Source organism: Camponotus floridanus, unplaced genomic scaffold (assembly GCF_003227725.1).
Source record: "Camponotus floridanus strain SB8 unplaced genomic scaffold, Cflo_v7.5 scaffold11, whole genome shotgun sequence".
Classification (NCBI taxonomy): domain Eukaryota; kingdom Metazoa; phylum Arthropoda; class Insecta; order Hymenoptera; family Formicidae; genus Camponotus; species Camponotus floridanus.
The window spans coordinates 1,692,904-1,716,367 of NW_020229226.1; the positions used below are offsets into that span (position 1 = coordinate 1,692,904).

The 23,464-nt window shown below is 36.7% G+C and overlaps 1 protein-coding gene across 2 annotated transcripts in view; it reads left to right on the forward strand.

The window, feature by feature from the left end:
• Positions 1-23,464, forward strand: part of LOC105257216 — a 183,893-nt gene that overhangs the window by 56,985 nt on the left and 103,444 nt on the right. For both annotated transcript variants that reach the window (XM_025412964.1, XM_011267679.3), the window contains exon 2: positions 8,878-11,028. In XM_025412964.1, coding sequence (XP_025268749.1) covers positions 9,373-11,028 — 1,656 coding nt within the window. In that variant the 5' untranslated portion in view covers positions 8,878-9,372. The remainder of the gene's footprint in view (positions 1-8,877; positions 11,029-23,464) is intronic.

Consider the following 23,464-nt stretch of genomic DNA (forward strand, 5'->3'; position numbering starts at 1 on the left):
TCAAGCCTCATGACTCGAAAAATACTCAATGAAGAAATACTTTATTATAGTGTTTTGGAAAGCTCTCGAGATAAGCTATAAGAATACGTAATAAAAAATAGGAGGTTCCATTTGAAAAAATTAAGTTAATCTCCTTAATGCCTTCATCTATAAAAATATCGTTTGTATCATACAATGTACCCCTCTGTGTCAAACATCTTTTGGTATAAAAATTTTTTCATAGCTCTTCAACTTTAGCTAATATTCACATCGGTCACTTTATATGAATCACCCTGTATATGTATATATATGTATATATATACGACGTACATATATAGCTACACGTGTAATTACAGGTGCGAGATATCCACACTAATGGAGTGGTCACTAAAAGGGAATATATACTCCGAGTACTAGTATTATACAGCTTTTCTTTTTCTAATTTTCTATTCGAAAGATAATCATGTTGAATGAATAAACTTATTTCTTTTTGCCACAAAGCGAAGAAAAATACGCGACTTTATCGATCGCGCGAGTGCAATGACCGTTAATTAATTATAGCGGCCGATGATTGTCACGATACAAAAATATCTTATAACGTGCTGTACAACTTATCTCTTAACGCTCTTCCATTTCTCCCTCGCGCTCGTTAATGTCCATAATTATCTCGAGCGAAATTCGAACGAAAAGATGGGAGGAGAGGGTGGGAGGATCGAGAAAATTAAATTCTTGGGAAAATCAGGTCCAACTTTTCTCACAGCGAAACTATCAAGCGCGACGTCTTGCCTAACGTGTTATCCCAGGTGTTGCGACTGCAACTTTAACAGCGATTATGCGCCTCCCCCGTGGCCCGGTATACGAGGCTCTCCTAATTGGGTGTCGGCCACATACGTAATTCCGGAATTAAAAGTTACCGTACGTTTCGCCGTACGTAATTAGCTTGACGCCGCGCGGTTCTCCAGCTTACATTAAGTTTAGTAGGGTAAACGTGTGCCAACTCATCCCGCTCTGTATACTCAGCCTCACAAGCGAGAATCTCTTTCCCACACTGTTATTACGGAATTGTGTAGCTCCGCATAGGAAGAGCACACATCTTTCGAGATACATCCTTGAGTTGTAAATCGCAAAAAAGAATCTTGTCTCTCGCTTATATTTAATTATATAATGTGTATTTTTTTTATTTATTTTATCTTAAATTTCATATTACTTTTCGTATTAATAATTTATCTTCTTCCTTTACATACATTAATACACTCTTATCTTAATCTATTTCATTGTATGTATTTTTTAATTAATTACAAAAATTTATTTCAATGAAAAATCGTATATAACGCTTTAATTAAACGATACTGTTACTGACTTTTCTTCTCTCTCTTGATAATCCAGAGTTGCGCACCAACCCCTTGCAGATATATTATGCCGCCCATCATCATCTCGACGCAGCCATTGGCTGAATAGCGTATTGTTCGTTGAAAGTGTCTCCCGTTTCTGATGAGTACCCAACGAACTCCCGATATAGCGAAGGCTCGCGTCACGAAAATTCTCGTTCAGTTCGCATCGCGTGACCCAAGTAACGATTATTATCCTAATGACGAGGGATATCTCTATAGATTCTTTTTTTGTAGATACACTACTAAGTTTACCGATTTTGTATAATTTCGCTTTCCAATTATCCTTGTTATTATTGTCGTCGTCAGTTGTTACATTTACTTGCCTCACCCAGGGACTATTTTAATTTTTCATGCTCTTTATTGTTCTGAATTATCCCGTCGTACCGATGCAATTATTCGTTTGCTCGGAAACTTCAGCTCATCCTTTAAACTCTAAAGCACTTTTATATGTCCGATAAGCAATAAGCTGTGATCTGTAAAGTAAATGATAAGGCATGATAATGACATGTATTGAGTAAAATTTGAGGAGGCAATGAAATATTCAAACAGCGAATCATCATGTTTCAAAATACGCTACAGCAAAATTCTAGAAATAAATTTACATGTTCATCTTTCTGTGCCAAAGAGTCTCACTCGAAAAGATGATAAATTTATACCGAAGAGAGAGAGAGAGAGAGAGAGAGAGAGAGAGAATTTTGACAGATGAAAGGAATGATCGATTTTGTCAGGTTCTGTAGCTCGAGGATCGAGACAAGCTTCGATACGATATACATTTGACCTTCTTCATCTTCCCTTCTTTCGTGCCCTTCGAGTTTCGCCGACGCGCTTCCGGTTATCGAGCCCATATTCGGGCGGACATTTATTGCCACATTTTATATGCCTGTCAGTATCTCTCGACAGGACGCGGTTACCTATTTCTTAACGATCATTCGGTGATTCGCTAAAGTGGATCCTTCTTTTCAATATCATTGCTATAAATGAGAACCTCGCGTGTATACTGTCTGGAAGATATTCGGGATATATACGTCGTCATGTTTTTACGTCGCTCTTAATTTGCATCAAACTGAGCGCCAAGACATTTTTATGTTTTTAATTAAGGATGTTTTATATCTATTTTCAAAATATCGAGAATTTAATGAAAATTGTACAGAATGTCCTTACATTGTTTAGAATTTTCAGTACAATTTTTAAATCGATTCACTGAAGCGTTCACGAGTTATAAGGATTTTAATTTGCACCGAATTAACATGTGTTCTTATGGAAAACTTGTAATCACGTCGATTCAGATGACAAAAATACATGGAAATAATATTCAGAATTTGTTTAATATTTAGATGCAAAAGTTTAGATACAGAGGAAATATTTGATCAAATAATATTATACAAGTACTAACTGGTTAAAAATATATTAAATATAATTCAATGAAGTTAGCCATGTATTTGACACGAGGCGAAATTCTCTGCCAAAAGTTAATCATTTCGATTAACAAAATTCGGAATATTTCAATAAAAACGCAATAAATATTAAAAAATACATCTCTGCAGTTAAGATCAAATTGTAATATTTCACACAATTTCTTACTCAAAATACGCCAAAAATGGATATTTTCGTCAATATTGATTTTTAGCTCCTTTTTGCTGGGATTGTACATACAAAACATCCTTAATCAGCAAAAGAGTGAAATTACGGATAGAGTGAAAAGCCACGTTTCCGAATATATTTTTTTTTATTTAGAGTATAAAAGAAAGCCTGGGGGTTATCCATCCAGGTTATACATTTGTTAACGAGTTATTCTTATACTTCATTTTACACGAAATTACACGAAATTACAATATTTGTAACGAGAGTATAAGATGAAATAAAATAAAATAAAATTTATTATGACATTTATAAGTATCGTTTACACTTATACTTGTAAATCTAAATCAAAATACCTAGAAGATTTCCGAATATAGTTGCTAACCAAGACAGCAACTACATGTCCGACGAAACTTTTTCACTTAATTCACGATATTTCACGCAACTTTGGGAAATTATCATGAATATATTTATCCTTGACAAATAGCGGGGAACTGATGCGATTGTTATAAAGTTACAGAGATATGACGAAATCGAACATTTCGCAAACAGAAAGGAATGAGTCAAGCATGTACCTCGATTATGTATTGGCACGCGGGGAACCAATTTTCGCGCCCGTGTGCGCGAAATCGACATGTCATAACACGGCGTTTGAAACTGACAAATGCGGTTTTAGCACGTTCACGTGCACACGTGTGTAATCTTGCGATTGCAGCTTGCTTCGGCGCGGAAATTTCTTCCGGCCGATAAATCGTACTGCGAAATTATTCGACTGCGCAATTCGACTGGGCGGCCACGATGCAAGCGCGGACGTCGATGACGATGTCGAACCTCTGTCGTAAGTCGAAAACCCCGAATTCGAGTAGATTTTGAATCCGAGCATGTTGTTGCACGCTCGAGAAAAATTTCCTTTTTCTCCCTTTCTCTCATTTATCCACTAAAAGCTACTGACTCATCGATAAATAATCCTGTCTTAATTACGCGCTAAAAAGTAACGGAATGAACGTGCATTTTAATAGCACGTTGTTACATCATGACTAATCACTTGCAGCCTTAATCCTTTCTCCGCTGCAAGAATATTCTAAAGATGTATCGGATTGATTGTTCACGATTGAGCTTGGCTTGAGATAAGTAACTATTTAATTTCCCTCGGACCTTACTATCCTTGTCTAAGTGATCCTGTCTTACATACACTGCCGTTATATTTTTACTTTTGCGACACGTCGCGATTCGCCCGTGAAGGCGGAATTAAGCAACAAAAATCGTGGATTTCCAGCGAAATCGTACGTTGCGTTTTCCTGTCGCGATCGCGCAATTCGCCGCCTTTCAAAATTAATCGGAGCCTCTCGGGAACGACGCGCCCGAAGAGGAGGAAGAGCTTTCAAATTTCTTTCGCAAGGAATCTTGGCGCAAGAGTCGCGGCGCCGCCCGAGCGCGTTTATTATATACGTTTATTATATACCGGGCCCGTAATTAGTTACGGCCGAAGATTCCGGCCAATTATGTTGACTCGCGATATCCAGAGCGCAAATTATTTTTACACGTTCTGCATTCTCTCGCGGTATCGCGTTACGCGCGAATTCATCGCGTTCGACGCGTGCGCGCGAACAATGCGAGGTGAGAGTTTCCCGTATACGGCGATCAGCTGATATATATGTATCGTGATGTCCTAGTACCGTCTCCGAACGAGAAAGATATCGGTTTCCCAGCGAATTCGGATCTTTCTCGGCTGAAATTGATGGATGATTATCGCCTCTCACGATCTGAAGGGAGATCTTATTTAGGAGAGTCGAAAATTTATTTCCATTTTTTATCTTCAATTTTCTCACATTTATAGAGTCTAAAAGATTTCGATTTAAGGATGTTTTGTACCTATTTTCCAAATATTGAAGAGAATTTAATGAAAATTGTACAGAATATCCTTACATATGTTTAGAATCTTCAGTACAATTTTTAAATCGATTCACTGAAGCGTTCATAAGTTATAAGGATTTTAATTTGACTGAATTAACATGTGTTCTTATGGGAAACGTCGATTCAAATGACAAAAACACACGGAAATAATGTTCAGAATTTGTTTAAAATTTGCAAAAGTTTTTAGCACAGGAAATATTTGGTCAAATAATATTATACAAGTACTAACTGGTTAAAAAGATATTAAATATAATTTAATGAAGTTAGTCATGTATCTGTCACAAGGCGAAATTCTCTGCTAAAAGTTAATCATTTCGATTAACAAAATTCGGAATATTTCAGTAAAAACGCAATAAATATTAAAAAATACATCTCTGCACTGTAGCTAAAATCAAATTGTTGTAATATTCCACACAATTTCTCATACTCAAAATACACCAAAAGTGGATATTCGTCAATATTGATTTTCAGCTATTTTTTGCTAGGATTGTATATACAAAACATCCTTCATTTCATAGGTTTGTTTTTTTTTTTTTTTTTTTAATCATGTATCTCTCTCTTCTCAAATAAACGGTAAACATTTTCCTATCTATTATTGTTAAGAGTTTTCGAAAACTATAAGTTAAAAGTTCTAAAAAGAATCTGAATAAAATAATCAAAATAAACTAGACTGAAAATTGAAATTTAAAATAGGAGAAAATTTCGACTCTCTTAGGGATTGTCAAGTTTTTTAATATTAATTAATTTTTTTAATATTATTCTTAATATTAAGTATCTGGATATATACTGAGTGTAAAATTATAATCTAACATAAAAATATAGATACAAAGGAGATTACATTTATGTAGATATATGCGTGCAGATACCTTCATCGCTCTTATTCTGATTTCATCCCGCGCGCAATGACTGTCGACTTTATGCCCTGAATGCTATGCGGTCCGCGATTTTCTAGGATGATCCGTATCGTCTGTTGAAAAAACGGACACGGTCAAATCGTCGAGCTAATTGACTGGCGCTTTCGTATTCGCGCGTTCACGAGAGCGCGAACTGTTTTGCATCCGCGAAAACGCGTTGGCCGTAAAACTCGGTACAACTTAAACTCACGCTCTTAGTTGGCGCGTAAACATGAAACATACATGTTCGACTGTCCAAGAATGTAACGGCATATAAATATTAGTAAGTATCAATCCGCGCGAAGAAATCAAAGTTTACTTAGGCGAATAAAAACGAAAGTTTATTACGTGGCGATTGTGAGGCACACTCGTGAAATAAACTGCATTACGCGTTCGCAGGAAATCCCGGCGATGTGAGGTGACACGAGAAATGTCAGTTTCAAGAATCAGAGAGAGCGAGAGAGATCGCGTCGCCGAAGCAAAAGGATCAGTGCTGGAAAAAGAGCGAGCGATCGGCCGGCAAATATCTTTGCGCGTGATTCGCGGCTATCTCATTACGTGTTATTATTGTTGCGACAGACGTCCGCGCCTGTTCGCGCACGGGGATTTCGCAAGAGCAACCTAACAGTCGCAAACTTTTATCCGCGCGAACGCGGCCTTGCCTTTTCGCATCGCCGTGCGTCGTTTGCGCCGCGTTCGCCGTGTGGGTGTCACTTGCTTTCCCGCCTTGAAAAACCTTTCACCGTTTTGCGCACCTACGTACACATGTACATACAGACGCGCAGTAGACGGGCCGCGTGCCGTTGCTATAAAGTCAGAGAAATCCTGGGGAGCGGTGTAACTCGTTTCGTATCGGAGCTTATGTTGGCGCGAGCGAGCGAATTCCTCCGTTCCGATCCGCGTCTCGTATCTACGGGGTGTCACGGAATCACCGGATGTGTCTTGCGATACGCGATTAAGGATGTTTTGTATGTACAATCTCAGCAAAAAGTAGCTGAAAATCAATATTGGCGAATATATCCACTTTTGGTATATTTTAAGAAAGTAAGAAATTGTGTGGAATATTACAATTTGATCTTAACTACAGTGCAGAGATGTATTTTTTAATATTTATTGCGTTATTTACTGAAATATTCCGAATTTTGTTAATCAAAATGATGATTTTTGCCAGAGAATTTCGTCCTGTGACAAATACATGGCTAATTTCATTGAATTATATTTAATATCTTTTTAACCAGTTAGTACTTGTATAATATTATTTGACCAAATATTTCCTCTGTATCTAAACTTTTGCAAATTTTAAACAAATTCTGAATATTATTTCCATATGTTTTTGTCATTTGAATCGACGTTTCCCATAAGAACACATGTTAATTCGGTGCAAATTAAAATTCTTATAACTTGTGAACGCTGTAATGAATCGATTTAAAAACTGAAGATTCTAAACATATATAAGGGCATTCTGTACAATTTTCATTAAATTTTCAATATGTTGAAAATAGGTACAAAACATCCTTAATTATACGAATTGCTTGAAACTGACACCAGCGAGTCGAGCGTTCTCTGGGATATCTCGTGTGACGACACGAGAGAGTTGCATATATCGATAAAGTTGTCGTAGCCTTATTTGCGATAGAGAAAAGAAAAGAGAAAAGAGTCTTAATTAACATTCGGGATTGACTAAAATGGCACGACTAAAGTGTCATGATAAAGTGCAATCCTCCACCCCTAACGTTCTTCGATAACATCTTCAAAGTTGTCGACTTGACAAAGTGCAAAAGTTTCGCACTGTATTCACTCCTTTTCTCTATTCTTGGACAGAATCTTTAGAAAACGACAGGATTTGTCATTTTACTTTATCAAATACACCGAATAAGAGTCGCGTTTTTTTTTTAATCGTTAAACGCGTCTCTTGTGAATATTAATTACATTAACAACGAGGCTAGTCGAGACTATGCTAATTAGGAAATAATTACGCCAATGTTGTTGACTTGAAAGAGAAGATGCATTAAATGCCTTAAATTTTTTTGAAATAAATCCTTCTTTTTCCTTAATTCCGTAATTCTCGGTTTCTGTTTCCCCAGAGCTTCTTTTTAATAGGTTGCATTGATTATATATTATCGAGAAGCATGTCGGTATCATCGGTTTTTATTTATTGCATCAAAAATTACAGTTCTGTTTCATTAGTCATTTTTACATTTCATTAGCGCGACATGTACTGATGATATTTCCGCGAAAATTCTGTTATATTCATTTCGCTGTGTTGCAATTTCAGCAGCGTACAATTCGACTTTTCAAACTGTGTAATCGAATAACAACATTCAAGCATTATATACATTCGGTACGCTCTCCAATTCTGTACTTTTATTCACTCTCATTTACATTTAGTTTCGTAACATTTTAATCACCATGTGTGTATTTGCAATATATTTACATTTGCAAAATATTGAATCGAACGTAGTATATAAATTTTGAGTGTTAAGTAGATTAAAAACAAGTTTTCGATAAAAAAAAGTTTGTATCTTATTTACTTCTGATATAATAAAATATTCGAGGCTTACAATGTCTTGACTATTTAAACGTTAAATTGGAAATTTGTTTACAAATTTTATATTCGATTCCAATCTCTGTTCATATCAACATTAAGAGAAACCTTTGTCTAATCATACGTCTCTTTAATAACATGAATTATTTCTTGCTCAGAATTTCATTCGTATTTTCGAGAGAAAAATCTAATAAATCCATGTTTTATCTCGTTCATTGTTGTAAAAACTCGGCAAACTTTCATGAAAAACATTTAGACATCCCGGTAACTTGTCTCGGACACGCTGGCCACAAAACGACCTTCATCCTTCGCCGATCTCCCCCTGTGGAGCACAACTTGCGCGACTGGCCAGAGAGTTTCGACAGCTAACCTCGAGAATCGTCGCGTTCATTACGTGCCATCCATGATGAAATCCTCATGCCCCCACTTTCCCCGCTGTAATGTTGCCCTCCCCGTTCATTTCATCGGGCATTTTGATTTTTTCACGGACGCGCCACTGCTGTTGCTTCGTTTCATCGCAGCCATTTTTCTTTTGAGTTTGCTGTTCCCTACCCTCTGTTCCTACTTTCTGTTACAGATCTCGTACGAGATTTCATAGACGTCGCATACGGTGCATGAGAGAGAAAGAGAAAGAGAGAGACACTTTGTAGCGATGAGGATGTAGCCCGTGGCAGGGTGGCTTTTCGACGACAGAAAAAAAAAAGAGATAAAGAAAGAAAGAGAGAACACACGAGTCTCGAGTGAGGGCGATGATGACGCGTACGATACGGGGAAGAGGAATCGACCGAGGCAAGAGCAGGTTAGCCTAGAAGAAAAGGAGAAGAAGAGAGATCCTCTCTTCCGGATGTTATCGCCAAGACTGATAAAAACACTGCCAGGAGTAATGACGAGTTGAAATCGCTGTACCGTTTCTCCTTCGTCGATCTTAGTTCTCGCTTCTCGCTAACTGCCTCTCCACCTGCCCTGCCCCTTCGTACAAGCCTTACCCTCATCGTACACACACGTTCGTATTAATATTTATACACATCCGCCTCTTACGCGAGATCAAAGACTGAAAATAAAAGGTAGCAACATGTTGGGCGTGAGTCAGCCGGGCAATACGCCCTCGAGCTTGCGGCACTCGGCGAGCTTCTCGTGCTTGCAACGCGGCACCGCCGGCGAGGGTCATCGCGCGAGGACATCGACGCTGCAACAACCGAGTCTACAGCTCAACAACGGCGGTCATCATCAGTACGGTGGCCAGGCGGCGGCAACAACGCATTGCTCCCTGCTGCAGCATCATCGGCAGCAACAGCCCCGCGAATCGTTCGAGCCCGTCGTCCAAGACGGTAATGATTATGGTTTCGTGAAGCTCCGACCGCGACTGCGTAGCACAAACGCGACCTTATATCACGAAGAGGAAGTGGCGGCCGCGAAGAACGCTCTGAGGGAGCAGCGCGACGCTGCCGCGTTCAGCGATCGCGAATGTGACTCCAATTTCAGGGATTGCTCGCTAAAGGTCAAAGACCGCGACCTTTCGCCGAAAGGAACGGCCAAGAATCAGAATCCTCTGAGAGGTGCGCTGATTCTCTTCACTTCGACGTCGTCTTGGTGGAAGGCTCGACAACGAGAGGAACAATTTGCCGGAGAACGAGAGAAAACCGCTGGCAGCGGGGCCATCTCTATCGGCACATCATCGGTGCGCCACTGGTCCAATATCTCGATGGCATCGCCCTCGAACGAGAGAAAGTGGTCATCCTCGATGACGTCGCCCACGAACGAGCGGAAGTGGTCCGTGAGTAACAGTCTACTGACGTCACCGTCGAACGAGAGGAAATGGAACAGATCCTCGGTTTCGTCTACATCGACGAGCCAACAGGATCGGAAGTGGCGGTCCCTTGGCGCACTTTTAAGGACTCCCGCCAATACTGGCGGCGGTAGTTCCCATACTAACCAGAACTCCCTGTCGCACAACATGAGCGTGTCCATGATCGAGGGCGAGCATTTTCGCGAGGAATCGCGCGGTTCAAGCTGCAAGGGACGCTATCATCAGCCGACTTCCTACTCGGCGCGAGTCTCTCGAGTCAGTAGAGATGTCTATCGAGAGAACGGAGAATTTAGCCAGGCCGTCAGCAGATCGAAAGTTAGCCGTAGATTGTATCAAGATAACGACCCGACAATCGACCGAGATCTCGACGAGAGACACGTCGCGCCACATAGCCGACATCAACTGGATGATCTCGAACAGTGCAGGAACAATCGAGATGGTCGCGATTTCTGCAGAGCCACGGAACAGAGCGCTGTCGAGACTCGTACTATGATTTCCAACAGATCGAATCGCGCGCAGAGTTTTTATCTGCTGGATGATTTTCTACGACCGCAGCCGCAACAGCCGAGCAACAAGTGCACGACAAACGTATTTGTCTCCCCATCGTTGGCCATCAAATGCGGCCAACAAATGTCGTGTGGCATCGAGCACGGCAGGTTGTGCGAGGTCAGACAGGCGACCTGCCAGCAGACGAATGTCGGCAGCAACATCACGCCTCCGCGACGCCACAACTCGAGTTCAGACAGCCTCGAAGTGGCCGCGAGTCCGCTGCCACCACCGGTACCGCCGCCGCCGCCGCAGGCCACCGCTGGCAACGCGCGGAACGACCGCGAACGGAATGAGAACCCGAAGGACACGAGTAAGGATGTGTGCCCGTGCAAACTGTGCTGGACCAATATGCAGAGATCTCTCGTAGAAGAGGTAAGTGAGTTCTCCTCTCCCCCTGAGGGGCGCATCGCACAATAATTGAGTCGTTCGTCACACCGCGTACTCTCCATGCATGGAGATCCGCGGGAGATTCCGCTTGAGAAATGAGGCTATGATTAAGGGACTTTGACAAAGGATCGCACCGGCGGAGTCGCTCGATTCATGCACACGGACATACAAAGAATCTCTTCAAATACAATCTCGTATATATATATCTCGAATATATATATAAATTCTCACATTTATCAGTTTTAAACGACTTTTATAAATTTAATTGATGTACGAGTCAAGTTCCTTTTTTTGATATCTCGAATAGGCAGTAAATAACTAGTTTTTTTATTTAGAGATTTAAAAGAGAAGCTTTTAGTAAAATTATAGATTAAATAATTTCCTAAGGCAATGATTTAACTGTTTAAAATATCAAAGCAGAGAGTTAGATTAAAAATTGAAATCAAAAACGGAAGACAAAGTTCGCGAAATATTCTGAAGGAAATTGATATTACTGAAAAAAATCGAATAAGTGATGAAACGGCAATTATTAGTTTTAAACGACTTTTATCAATTTAATTGATGTACGAGTTAAGCTAATTTTTGATATCTCGAATAGGCAGTAAATAACTAGTTTTTTAATTTAGAGATTTAAAAGAGAAGCTTTTAGTAAAATTATAGATTAAATAATTTCCTAAAGCAGTGATTTAACTGTTTAAAATATCAAAGCAGAGAGTTAGATTAAAAATTGAAATCAAAAGCGAAAGACAAAATTCGCGAAATATTCTGAAGGAAATTGATATTACTGAAAAAAATTTAATAAGTGAAACGGCAATTATCAGTTTTATACGACTTTTATAAATTTAATTGATGTACGAGTCAAGTTCCTTTTTTTGATATTTCAAATAGGCAGTAAATAACTAGTTTTTTTATTTAGAGATTTAAAAGAGAAGCTTTTAGTAAAATTATAGATTAAATAATTTCCTAAGGCAATGATTTAACTGTTTAAAATATCAAAGCAGAGAGTTAGATTAAAAATTGAAATCAAAAGCGGAAGACAAAATTCGCGAAATATTCTGAAGGAAATTGATATTACTGAAAAAAATTGAATAAGTGAAACGGCAATTATCAGTTTTATACGACTTTTATAAATTTAATTGATGTACGAGTCAAGTTCCTTTTTTTGATATCTCGAATAGGCAGTAAATAACTAGTTTTTTTATTTAAAGATTTAAAAGAGAAGCTTTTAGTAAAATTATAGATTAAATAATTCCTAAAGCAATGATTTAACTGTTTAAAATATCAAAGCAGAGAGTTAGATTAAAAATTGAAATCAAAAGCGGAAGACAAAATTCGCGAAATATTCTGAAGGAAATTGATATTACTGAAAAAAATTGAATAAGTGAAACGGCAATTATCAGTTTTATACGACTTTTATAAATTTAATTGATGTACGAGTCAAGTTCCTTTTTTTGATATTTCAAATAGGCAGTAAATAACTAGTTTTTTTATTTAGAGATTTAAAAGAGAAGCTTTTAGTAAAATTATAGATTAAATAATTTCCTAAGGCAATGATTTAACTGTTTAAAATATCAAAGCAGAGAGTTAGATTAAAAATTGAAATCAAAAGCGGAAGACAAAATTCGCGAAATATTCTGAAGGAAATTGATATTACTGAAAAAAATTGAATAAGTGAAACGGCAATTATCAGTTTTATACGACTTTTATAAATTTAATTGATGTACGAGTCAAGTTCCTTTTTTTGATATCTCGAATAGGCAGTAAATAACTAGTTTTTTTATTTAGAGATTTAAAAGAGAAGCTTTTAGTAAAATTATAGATTAAATAATTCCTAAAGCAATGATTTAACTGTTTAAAATATCAAAGCAGAGAGTTAGATTAAAAATTGAAATCAAAAACGGAAGACAAAATTCGCGAAATATTCTGAACGAAATTGACATTACTGAAAAAAATCGAATAAGTGAAACGGCAATTATCAGTTTTATACGACTTTTATAAATTTAATTAATGTACGAGTCAAGTTCCTTTTTTTGATATTTCAAATAGGCAGTAAATAACTAATTTTTTTATTTAGAGATTTAAAAGAAAAGCTTTTAGTAAAATTATAGATTAAATAATTTCCTAAAACAGTGATTTAACTGTTTAAAATATCAAAGCGAAGAATTAGATTAAAAATTGAAATCAAAAGTGGAAGACAAAATTCGCGAAATATTCTGAAGGAAATTAATATTACTGAAAAAAGTCGAATAAGTGAAACTACAATTTATCAGTTTTAAACGACTTTTATAAATTTGATCGATGTACTAGTTAAGCTCCTTTTTTCGATATTTCGAATAGGCAGTAAATAACTAGTTTTTTTATTTAGAGATAAGCTTTTAGTAAAATTATAGATTAAATAATTTCCTAAAACATGATTTAACTGTTTAAAATATCAAAGCGGAGAGTTAGATTAAAAATTGAAATCAAAAGTGGAAGATAAAATTTGCGAAATATTCTGAAGGAAATTGATATTACTGAAAAAAATAGAATAAGTGAAACGGCAATTCGCGCGAATAGAATTATTAGTTGGCTCGTGTGGTTTTATCGTAATCGTTATTCGCGATGTTTATTCCGCGGTGAGCAACTTTCACCCCGACGTGCGCCACGATTCCGTGATCGTGACAAGTTAAACACCGCGAAAAAGTCTTTGCGGCGGATCGCCGGAAAAGTTGGATGTAGAGAGAGAGAAGGATCGACTGTCCGGTTGGCCTGTCGACATTTCTCCGCCGACGACTCGTCATTAACTCGCCTTTAACTCGTTCCACGTTGATCTCCGTGTCGTAACAAACGATCCTAACGCTTCTGTTAGGATTCCGCTTTATTGCCGTTTGTGCGATTGATAGTATACGATTCGATGGATAATGACGACGACAGATTCTCGGCTTCGTGGAAGTGACCGTGATTACCTCGGAGTCGACTGGAAAAAGACGAGCAACACATAGAGGTTTAATACCGAGCAGCGGGTTTGTAAAATAGCGTCTTATTCGTCTTGTGTAAATTAATTTTCATGGCAAGATTCATAACATGGCTTTCATCCCATGTATGTGTAATTTATTACGCTGCGAATGTGACAAGCTGTGCTATATATCAGCTGCAGAGTTTTTTGAAAATTTTTTCAAACTTATTATTTTAAAGCCTGGTCGAAAGCCATTCTTATTCAATCTGCACATATTACAGATATTAAAACTTTGATCGAGACAACATCGAGATTTAGGAATTTACAAAATCTAACCTCGCGATATAAATTCGATCGAACTTTTTATCTCGCGTGAAAGGCAATTACATTGATCAACGATCGCTGGATAAGAATCCGCATCGCGCATATTATGCGGTGACAGGTGGAATGGATGTAGAAACGGCGCTCGCGTTTATCCTCGATACGATCACGTGTGATTAATGCGAATAATCGGGAGCGTTTCGATCATAATACACGTCATGCGGCAAAAAATAGAGAGAAGGAATTAAAATAATAGTGCTACGAACTAGATCGCCGTGCGATATACATTACCGCAATTCTACGAGGTTGCAATTCTGTTATGTTTCTAGTTTAATTGAGCTCGATGGTGCGAAAATGCGAGTGTGCTATTCTGAAACATGCGATGTCATATATCCTGTTTAGTTTCAACAGCGAATATATATATGCATATTCACTTCTGCACATTTTTACATGCGTAAATTTTATAGTAATCGATAGTGAAGTATCTCTTAGAAATAAAATTGTAATCGTCTGCAGATTTATAGATTTAATATCGATCCTTTGACCAGCTCGGATAGAGAAAATCGAATGGATGTAATTTTACGATAAAACTACGTAATTATTGTTAGAAAAATAAGTAAGAGGAAAATTGCACGGTTAAATAGCGCATAAATTTAAGTAGCCTGTTGATAGCAAGATGGAAAATAATTTAACGTTAAACTTGTTAAATACATCACACGAGAGGATGCATGATTTAAGCATGATGTAATGTTCTTCTTGTAATTCTTCCTTGAAAATACGCTCGTAAATATACGCATCGTAAATTAAACACGAGATTCCGATCTATTAAATTCAATCTTCAAGCCGAATCGGTCGCGATCTGCCCGAATACGCGCACAAATCAGCTGATTTATGGCCGTGAATTAGAAGCACGTGCTTGTCGCGCGGTATCTACTATTTGAATTGAACAGCCTTTGTCTCGGTGCTTTTCCCTCCCCCGCCGATGAATCGAATATGCGTCCGTTATTTTTGGAGCATGGCACTCTGAAGGAAAGGAAGTCGTATTTCTATCCTTGTACTATCTGCTCTATTATTAGAGGATACGCAGTTGGTGGATAGAATTTTGGCCGGGTTTCCGTTCGTTTTGAAACCAAAGCAGCGCCTCCAGGCTCTCATCATTTCCCTCCTCTTATCGTACATTTTCAGAACGCGTGCCAACACGTTCTCCGCCCGATAGTTTCATTCGGGATGTAAATACGGCGGTTGGTATCCGCGCAGATATTCGCGGCCGTGCATCCGTTCGTGCTGTATCAACTTATCCCTGCATTAAGCGCTTAAATATGTAACCCGTTCATCAGCGTTGCCGCAACGTTTCTGAATATCAATGAATTCGCGGGTTTCGAGGAAATAAATTAATTGTGCCGGAAGGAAAGCCAAATATAATTTCCGGCCCGCGAATCGAACGTGTCTGCAATGATACCCCGAATTACAAGTCATCAAGTTAATATATCTGTATAAACTTACCTCGGTAGTTTTCTTGCTCTTTATTTTTGCAATTTTGCAAAAAAAAAAGAAAATTTTAAATCCTACTCTCTAAAAGTGAATCAGCGATATTATCAAAAAAATAGTAAATAGTCACTGATTACAGCAGTTATAAGCACTGTAAATCAGTGATATTTTATTGAAAGAATCAGTTAATAATTTTAACTGTTTCAGTGTAATATTTCTCAATATCAGTAATATTTCTTTCGTTATTGTCAGTAATATTAAATTACAATTCATCTCTCTATCTATTTCATATAAAATTAAAAATTTTATTTATATTTACTAAATATTTATTATATTACAAATTTTATTTTATTTATATTATATGCATATTGAACTTGTTATTTTAAATAGATAACGAACGAATAATTTTCATTAAGTCGCCAGACATTTATTTGTCCGACTTATAAGATCGATTTAATATCTGAAGCCTCTCTATTGAGATTGGATCAGAAATTAAATCGAAGTAATACTTCTAATTTTATCTGTCACTCTTTGCAAATTTTATATAATTCTTGACTAAAACTAAATACGAGAGAGATAGCGATCATAGCGGTAAATGAACGAATTAACGATTACTGGTTTTACAATGAATTTTATTTTAATTGACCATAATCAGCGAGATATAAGATAAAATAAAAAAATAAGCATTTCCATTGAAAATCAGTAAAATACTCACTGTTTCTCAGTGAATCTTATTTTACTGTTTAAATTACTGATATTTTCACTGATTCACTTTTAGAGAGTATAAATCAAAAGTATCAAAAGTATGATGATTCGCTACGAGATCTTTTCACTGAAATATTTTAATATTTCTCTACACGCTTGCGCCTCGTCTTGTTTTTTTAGCTTATATATATCATCCTAGGTCAGGGACGCGTAACCTACGCATCCGGTTCAGACGTGTGCATTTTCGCCGGCGTTGAAAGGCATGCAGATTACCCGCCGCCGTCTGCGGAAAATTGCTAGTGGTATTTATATGCCGTCGGAGAATGTGACGTTAAATTTATATGATTTCGTGCAAATGGGCGAAATAAGCGATTCGCGCGCGGATACGACCGTGAAGAGATTTGATAGAATTACATAAACTGTTTGACGTAATGACACGCCGATGTTTTGTAGAGAGAGGAGAACGGCGTATAAACGAGCGATACTCATCTTTCGACTTGTGCAAATGCGCGAAAATGTCGAGGTATACGGCAAATAATGCAAGTGTCAAACCGCAGGAGACGCAGCTGATTTGAAGTAAGATAGTAAAGAGCGAGAAATTTTCTGCGTACACACAAATATTTTACCAGTATTTTATAACCGTACCAGTATTTTATAACCGTACCAGTATTTTATAATATATACGTCACGTGCGCTGAAAAAAATTTATAATATATACGAAATTTTCTGCGTACAAGTATTTTACCAGTATTTTATAATATATACGTCACGTGCGCTGAAAAAAATTCTCCCAGACAATTTTGACGATTTTTCCCGCGCAGTTTCGTCGACCGGTAAATTACGTATCGCGTACGTGAGATGTAGAACTGATGCGGTTAGCCGATTCACGATGATGCGCGAAAGGCCCAGCGACACAAGTGGAGATGACTGCGAGCGCGATGGAAGAAAAGAGCGCATCATCAGGTATGCGGCTGCCGCATGTCGAAAACTTTATTCGTCCGCTGCAAGGTGTAGGGAGGAAATAATCGTGTAACGTTTTGTGTAGAAAATAGAACGAACAGATGATCGTTAAAAGAAGAATGATACTCTGTAAAAGTGAATCAGTTGTCACTGAAAAACAGTAAATAGTCACTGATTACAGTTATAAGTACAGCACTGTAAATCAATGATATTTTATTGAAAGAATCAGTTAATAATTTTGACTGTTTCAATCAGTAATATTTTTCAATATCAGTAATATTTCTTTCTATCGTCAGTAATATTAAACTATAATTCATCTCGTCATAATTTTTATTAAGTCGTCAGACATTTATTTGTCCGACTTATATAAGATCGATTTAATACCTGAAGCCTCTCTATTGAGATTGTATCAGAAATTAAATCGAAGTAATACTTCTAATTTTATCTGTCGCTCTTTGCAAACTTTATATAATTTTTATGATTGAAACTAAATACGAGAGAAATAGCGATCGTAAACGAACGAACTAGCGATTACTGGTTTTACAGTGAAATTTACTGGTTTTATAGTGAATTTTATCTTAACTGACATAATCAGTGAGATTTAAGATAAAATAACAAAAAAATAAGCGTTTCTATTGAAAATCAGTAAAATACTCACTGATTTTCAGTGAAATCTTATTTTACTGTTTAAATTAGTGATATTTTCACTGATTCACTTTTAGAGAGTACATGTCAATCGTATTCCATACACATTCCAAAGATCGTTGAATTTATTTTCACGCTATTAACATTCTATCGAAGAATTATAGTTTTTGATTTTGTCGCGAGAATATGAATAATTGTATTATCTTGATGATTTTCGTGTTTTTTTTCTTATATTTGCTGTTTTTGAGATTCTATTATTCTATAAAGCGACGCAAAATATTCGAGTATTCGATGCACGTCTTCGAATCAGAGATTCTCGATCGCGCAGCAAGAGCCCTGTCGAATCCCTCCCTTCCCTCTTAGAACCCCGATCTCGAGGGCATTTAATCTGTCGTTTGAATTGATCCCGCATCCCATATTCATTGCTTTCGTGTGGGAACCATCAACACATATGTATACTCACATACATGTACACATATATACTGTATTGGTCGTCTGGTGAGTAATACGTTGGCATTCGAACTTATATCACAACATGATATCTCCATAGGAATTATCTTTGTATGATTTCTTTACGTGCCACGCATCTGGACACGATTGCAATGTTGGAAGCACCTAGGGCCAATAGGATTAATGAGTTCTCTGACGCAAATAACGATAAAAAAATCATTACAAATGATTTGAAATTGAAAGAAGTACGTGGATAAAAAAAAAACAAATCATGTCACGCGCAAGAATATAAATTCGCCAGATGTATCAAAGTTTTAAGAAATTCTTGATGTCTTAGAACCATATTCTTTTAATTTTTATTTTAATTAAAATTTATTCTTTTAATTCGTGACGAATAGAAAAAACGCCTCGATAAAAATGAGAAAATATAGCTTTTACATGGAACGTATTTTGTAAGTACATATTCGAATGACAGTAAAAGACATTCGTTCTTGAACGTAGCGTTCTTAGGCCCTCGAAGGCAGAGGACAGGCTTATCTATAAGATAGAAGTCACGAGATAGAAAGACCCCTGACAGTGATATCTCACGGCGATCTCTTCAAGCCTGGCCGTGGCTGTCGTTGCGTCGAACCAAGGTGATTTATCATTATTGAAATACGGGCCATTTGAGCCATCGTAGTCCACTCGTATGCGACATGCAACGTTTCGTTTGCCGGACAGAAGTCTCTTTTGTGCTCCGGCTTCGCGTTCCGACACATTTGCTTTTCACTCGAAAATTATCCAGATCAATAAAGTTATTCAACAAGTGCGAGATAAAATTTCCCGTTTCGGAATTATGGTTTTCGAAAATAATAAATTTGACAAAATTATCCGACAATTATTAATGAAAAAATAGAATAACAAAATAATAGTTTAATTGTAGAAAGAAAATTGTAGAAGAACCAAAAAAATTTACTCATCATTTTCTCTGTATCGTTTATTTTTTGACATAGAATAAAAATATATGAAAGATAATTAGATGAGAGGGATATGTATTTAATAAAAAATAAAGGATAAAAATTTATTTAGATTTATTTTCAAATACATATATTTATATTATATGAATATTTTCTATTACATATAAAATAGGAGGAATTATCTTTGTTTGATTTCTTTACGTGTCACACGTATCTGGATAATCTTCGCTCAATCTTCCGCTTTCCAGATATCTTCCATTTAAGGGAAAATTTGGGAACCCATCACACGTGCGTATATCTTGATACTATTTAAAGAACAAACATTATTACGTCATGAGAGTAATATTTTAGATTTACATGACGCCGGGAGAATTAAATGCTATTTTTAGCAAGATATTTCGCAAAGTATTTCACTTTCGGTATTGGCGGTATCATCGATGTCATCTCGCGAAAGGCGAAATCGCCTCGAAACGAGCCGAATAAATTTGCGCGGCAGGAGCCTATAATTTTTTTGTCTCGCATGCGCAATACGATGTTGCGACGAATGGTAAAAACTCGTAAGGTTGCACCCCGCGTGCGTAAATCGCTATAAATTTTATTTTCCTCAACAACTTTCGCGTTTATTCGTGCCTGCCCCGTAAAAAGTTTTCGAGATAGCGCTTAACGATGGCCCGGTCATGATTTAATGATATTTCATTAAGCGAAATTTATCTGCCTTCATCTTCGCCTTGTCCGCGGAGTCGCTGCCGATCGAAGCTTGCGATAAGCACCGGTTCTCTGTCCTGCGGGCGCTGTTCTTGAAATTGCTCGTTGCGGACGCTAATTGTAACGGTGCCTTTTACATCGCCCTGGCGTGGCTCTACGAACAGCGGAATCGTTTATCGTTGCGGTTGAAAGATATAAAAGCGATAGAATAGATTAGAACGATATCATATATATGTATGCATGTATGCAATCTACGCCTCGCGCGGAGAAATGAAATCTGCAGCTCCGGAATTCTCTCTCGGATACCCCGGTTGTGCACGCTTCCACGTGCGCCTCGTTCCCCGAAATGAAATTTCTTTTTGTCAACACAGATGGTGGTCGAATGCACTTCGGTACAAACCGGATCTGGACACATGGCATTACTCTTACGTCTGGAAGATAACACCGTGAACAAACAAGCGGATTCCGGTTTGCATCTGTGTTCTATGGTAGCTAACTGCAGTCTCTAAAATTCTCCTCAAATTCCGTTGCACCAGTTTTGATGAAAATTACTTATTCTCTCGCGTCGATAAACGCGAGAGAAAAAATACATTTCGATGATGCGAGGAGAAATGTGTCTAACGAACGATATGCAGGGTAGATCATTTTAATCAATACACGCGAATATCTCAGAAACACTGCACTTAAATCGAAAAATGTTTCGGATATAAGTTGTATGGCTTGAAGGGGGACATAAGATGGTACCATTGGTTTGACCTTAAGTGGCGTTGTCAAAGTCAGGGCAAGATCACTTTGGATTTTTTAAATGGAACTTCCTATTTTTTATTACATATTCTTGTAGCTTATCTCGAGGGCTTTCCAAAACACTGTAATAAAATATTTTTCCTTCAAGTACTTTTTGAGTTATAAGGGTTGAAATTATTTCTTAATTTTACATAAACCGTAAAATATCTTGTAAAATATTCATTTTTCGATATATGTAATTTGCAATTAACAATCCATATTTTTTTCTTAAAAACAACTGTATGTTTTCTTTACACCAATTGATTACTTTCATTATTTTGTACATAAAAGTATTAAAGTAAGATATAAATGAATATTTTACCAGATATTTTACGGTTTATGTAAAACTAAGAAATGATTTCAAGCCTCATAACTCGAAAAGTACTTAATAAAAAAATATTTTATTATAGTGTTTTGGAAAGTCCTCGGGATAAGCTACAAGAATATGTAATAAAAAATAGAGAGTTCCATTTAAAAAATCCAAAGTGATCTTGCCTTGGCTTTTTTCAACGCCACTCAACTTCAAACCAATGGTACCATCTTATGTTCCCCTTCAAGCCATACAACTTATATCCGAAACATTTTTCGATTTAATACAGTGTTTCTGAGATATTGGCGTGTATTGATTAAAATGGTCTACCCTGTATGTGGCGTATCCGTGAAAGACCGTTTAACGGTCTTTCAATATAGCATCTCCGAGAAGAGTTCGTGACATCCTCGGGCGACCCAGTTGAGGATCATGCGGACGATGTAGTATATTTCTCATATTTTTGCCAGTTCTCTGCGAGCGATCAAATAAAATTATTACAACTACAATGTGAGAGCGGTTCGATCGACACACGCGGTATTCTGTGCGGACGATTCCTCGAGGACTTTTTAAGCGCAGCTAACGCACTAATTAACTGACAAACGAGATTATATCGAGTTCCGGTTGTTAAACCGCAAAACCGTTCCAGTACGGAAAACAAAAGCTCGTATTTAACATTAAACGTATCCGCCTGATCTGAAAACCTATTCAAAGTTTATAGTATGCATTTATGATCCCGTTCCATAAAAGCTGAATGATTTGATAAAGGGACTTGAGCTTACACACGTGTACACGTACATGAAAATATATATATATTTCAATATTTTAAAATAATTTGTTAGATTTTAAACAAGCTGTTTGTTTTCTGAAAGATTATTTTTTTAACAATTAGATGCATTCAATTTTTGTCGAGCAACAATGTTGGAAAAATGCTTTCTCCTTTATTATCTATTATATGCATTGTTTACAAAAGATAATATTCTAAAACATAAATCTTTTACGATCGCGGATGTAGTAGATTCCTGCAACGTGAAGTTTATTATCGACCAGTCAAATCCTGTGTTGCCGACGTTGTGAGCAATCACGATGTAGTCGAAAGACAATAGTGAAGATGACAGCACTAATATTTTTTTTCAAGTGTAATGTAATGCGTGACAATAGTCGTTAATTCTCTAATTTATGAGCCATAGGAATTTAACGAAGATATTTTGAAACAGGTATGAATTATATTACAAGACTACGATTTAATTAATGATAGACGAATCTCAATTATTTGCCCGAACATAATTTATCTTTATTACATCTATATCCGCGCGTAATATGTGAAATAAATTAATTCACAAGCATTAAAATAGTTGATAGGAGGATAATAACGGAAAAATAGCGCATTATTACGTTTTGATTATGCAAATGAATGATTAACGTTACATAAATATTCATTCGAGTGTGCGATACGCGCTACTACACTGAGAAAAAATCTAATTGTATTAATTAGAATTCTGGTAGATTCAACCAGTACGTCTGTTGGAAAATGGACGAACCAGAATTCTTGTAGGAATTACCAGATGAATCTGATTCATTTCTTCCTGTTAAATTTACCAAATTTCCTGGTTAATAATACTAAACTCACCAGCATCAAGTCATCTAAAATTTTTTCCATCTAATCTCAAAAGTCTGTTTAATATTCTGAATTCCAACAAGATTATTGGATAAATTCAATCCAGATTATTGAATAAATTATTTTAAATTCAGTTTGTTAGAAATTAAACTGATAAACAGTGATGCAGAAGAGGATGCAGCTGAAACATACAATCAGAGAGCTAGCGTCCTCTTTTTGTCACTACTGCTCGTAAGAGAAAAAAAATATATTTTGGATTTAATGTTAATACTACTTTATATACATTTCATGGCAAATATTGAATAAGAGTTACGTTAAAAAGCAAGCAAAGAAATTAATGTATCAAGAAATTTTATAGATCCAACCAGAAAATACTAACCAAATTTCTTATAGTAAAATCTATTAAACGTTCTAGTTATGAAAAATCTTATCATGATAACTAGAAATTCTTGTTTGATTTAACCAAAATGCCTTCAGTCATATACGTCTTGTTGGTACAATCAAACGATTTTTCTCGGTGTTTACAAAACTCGTAGAAATGTAACTGC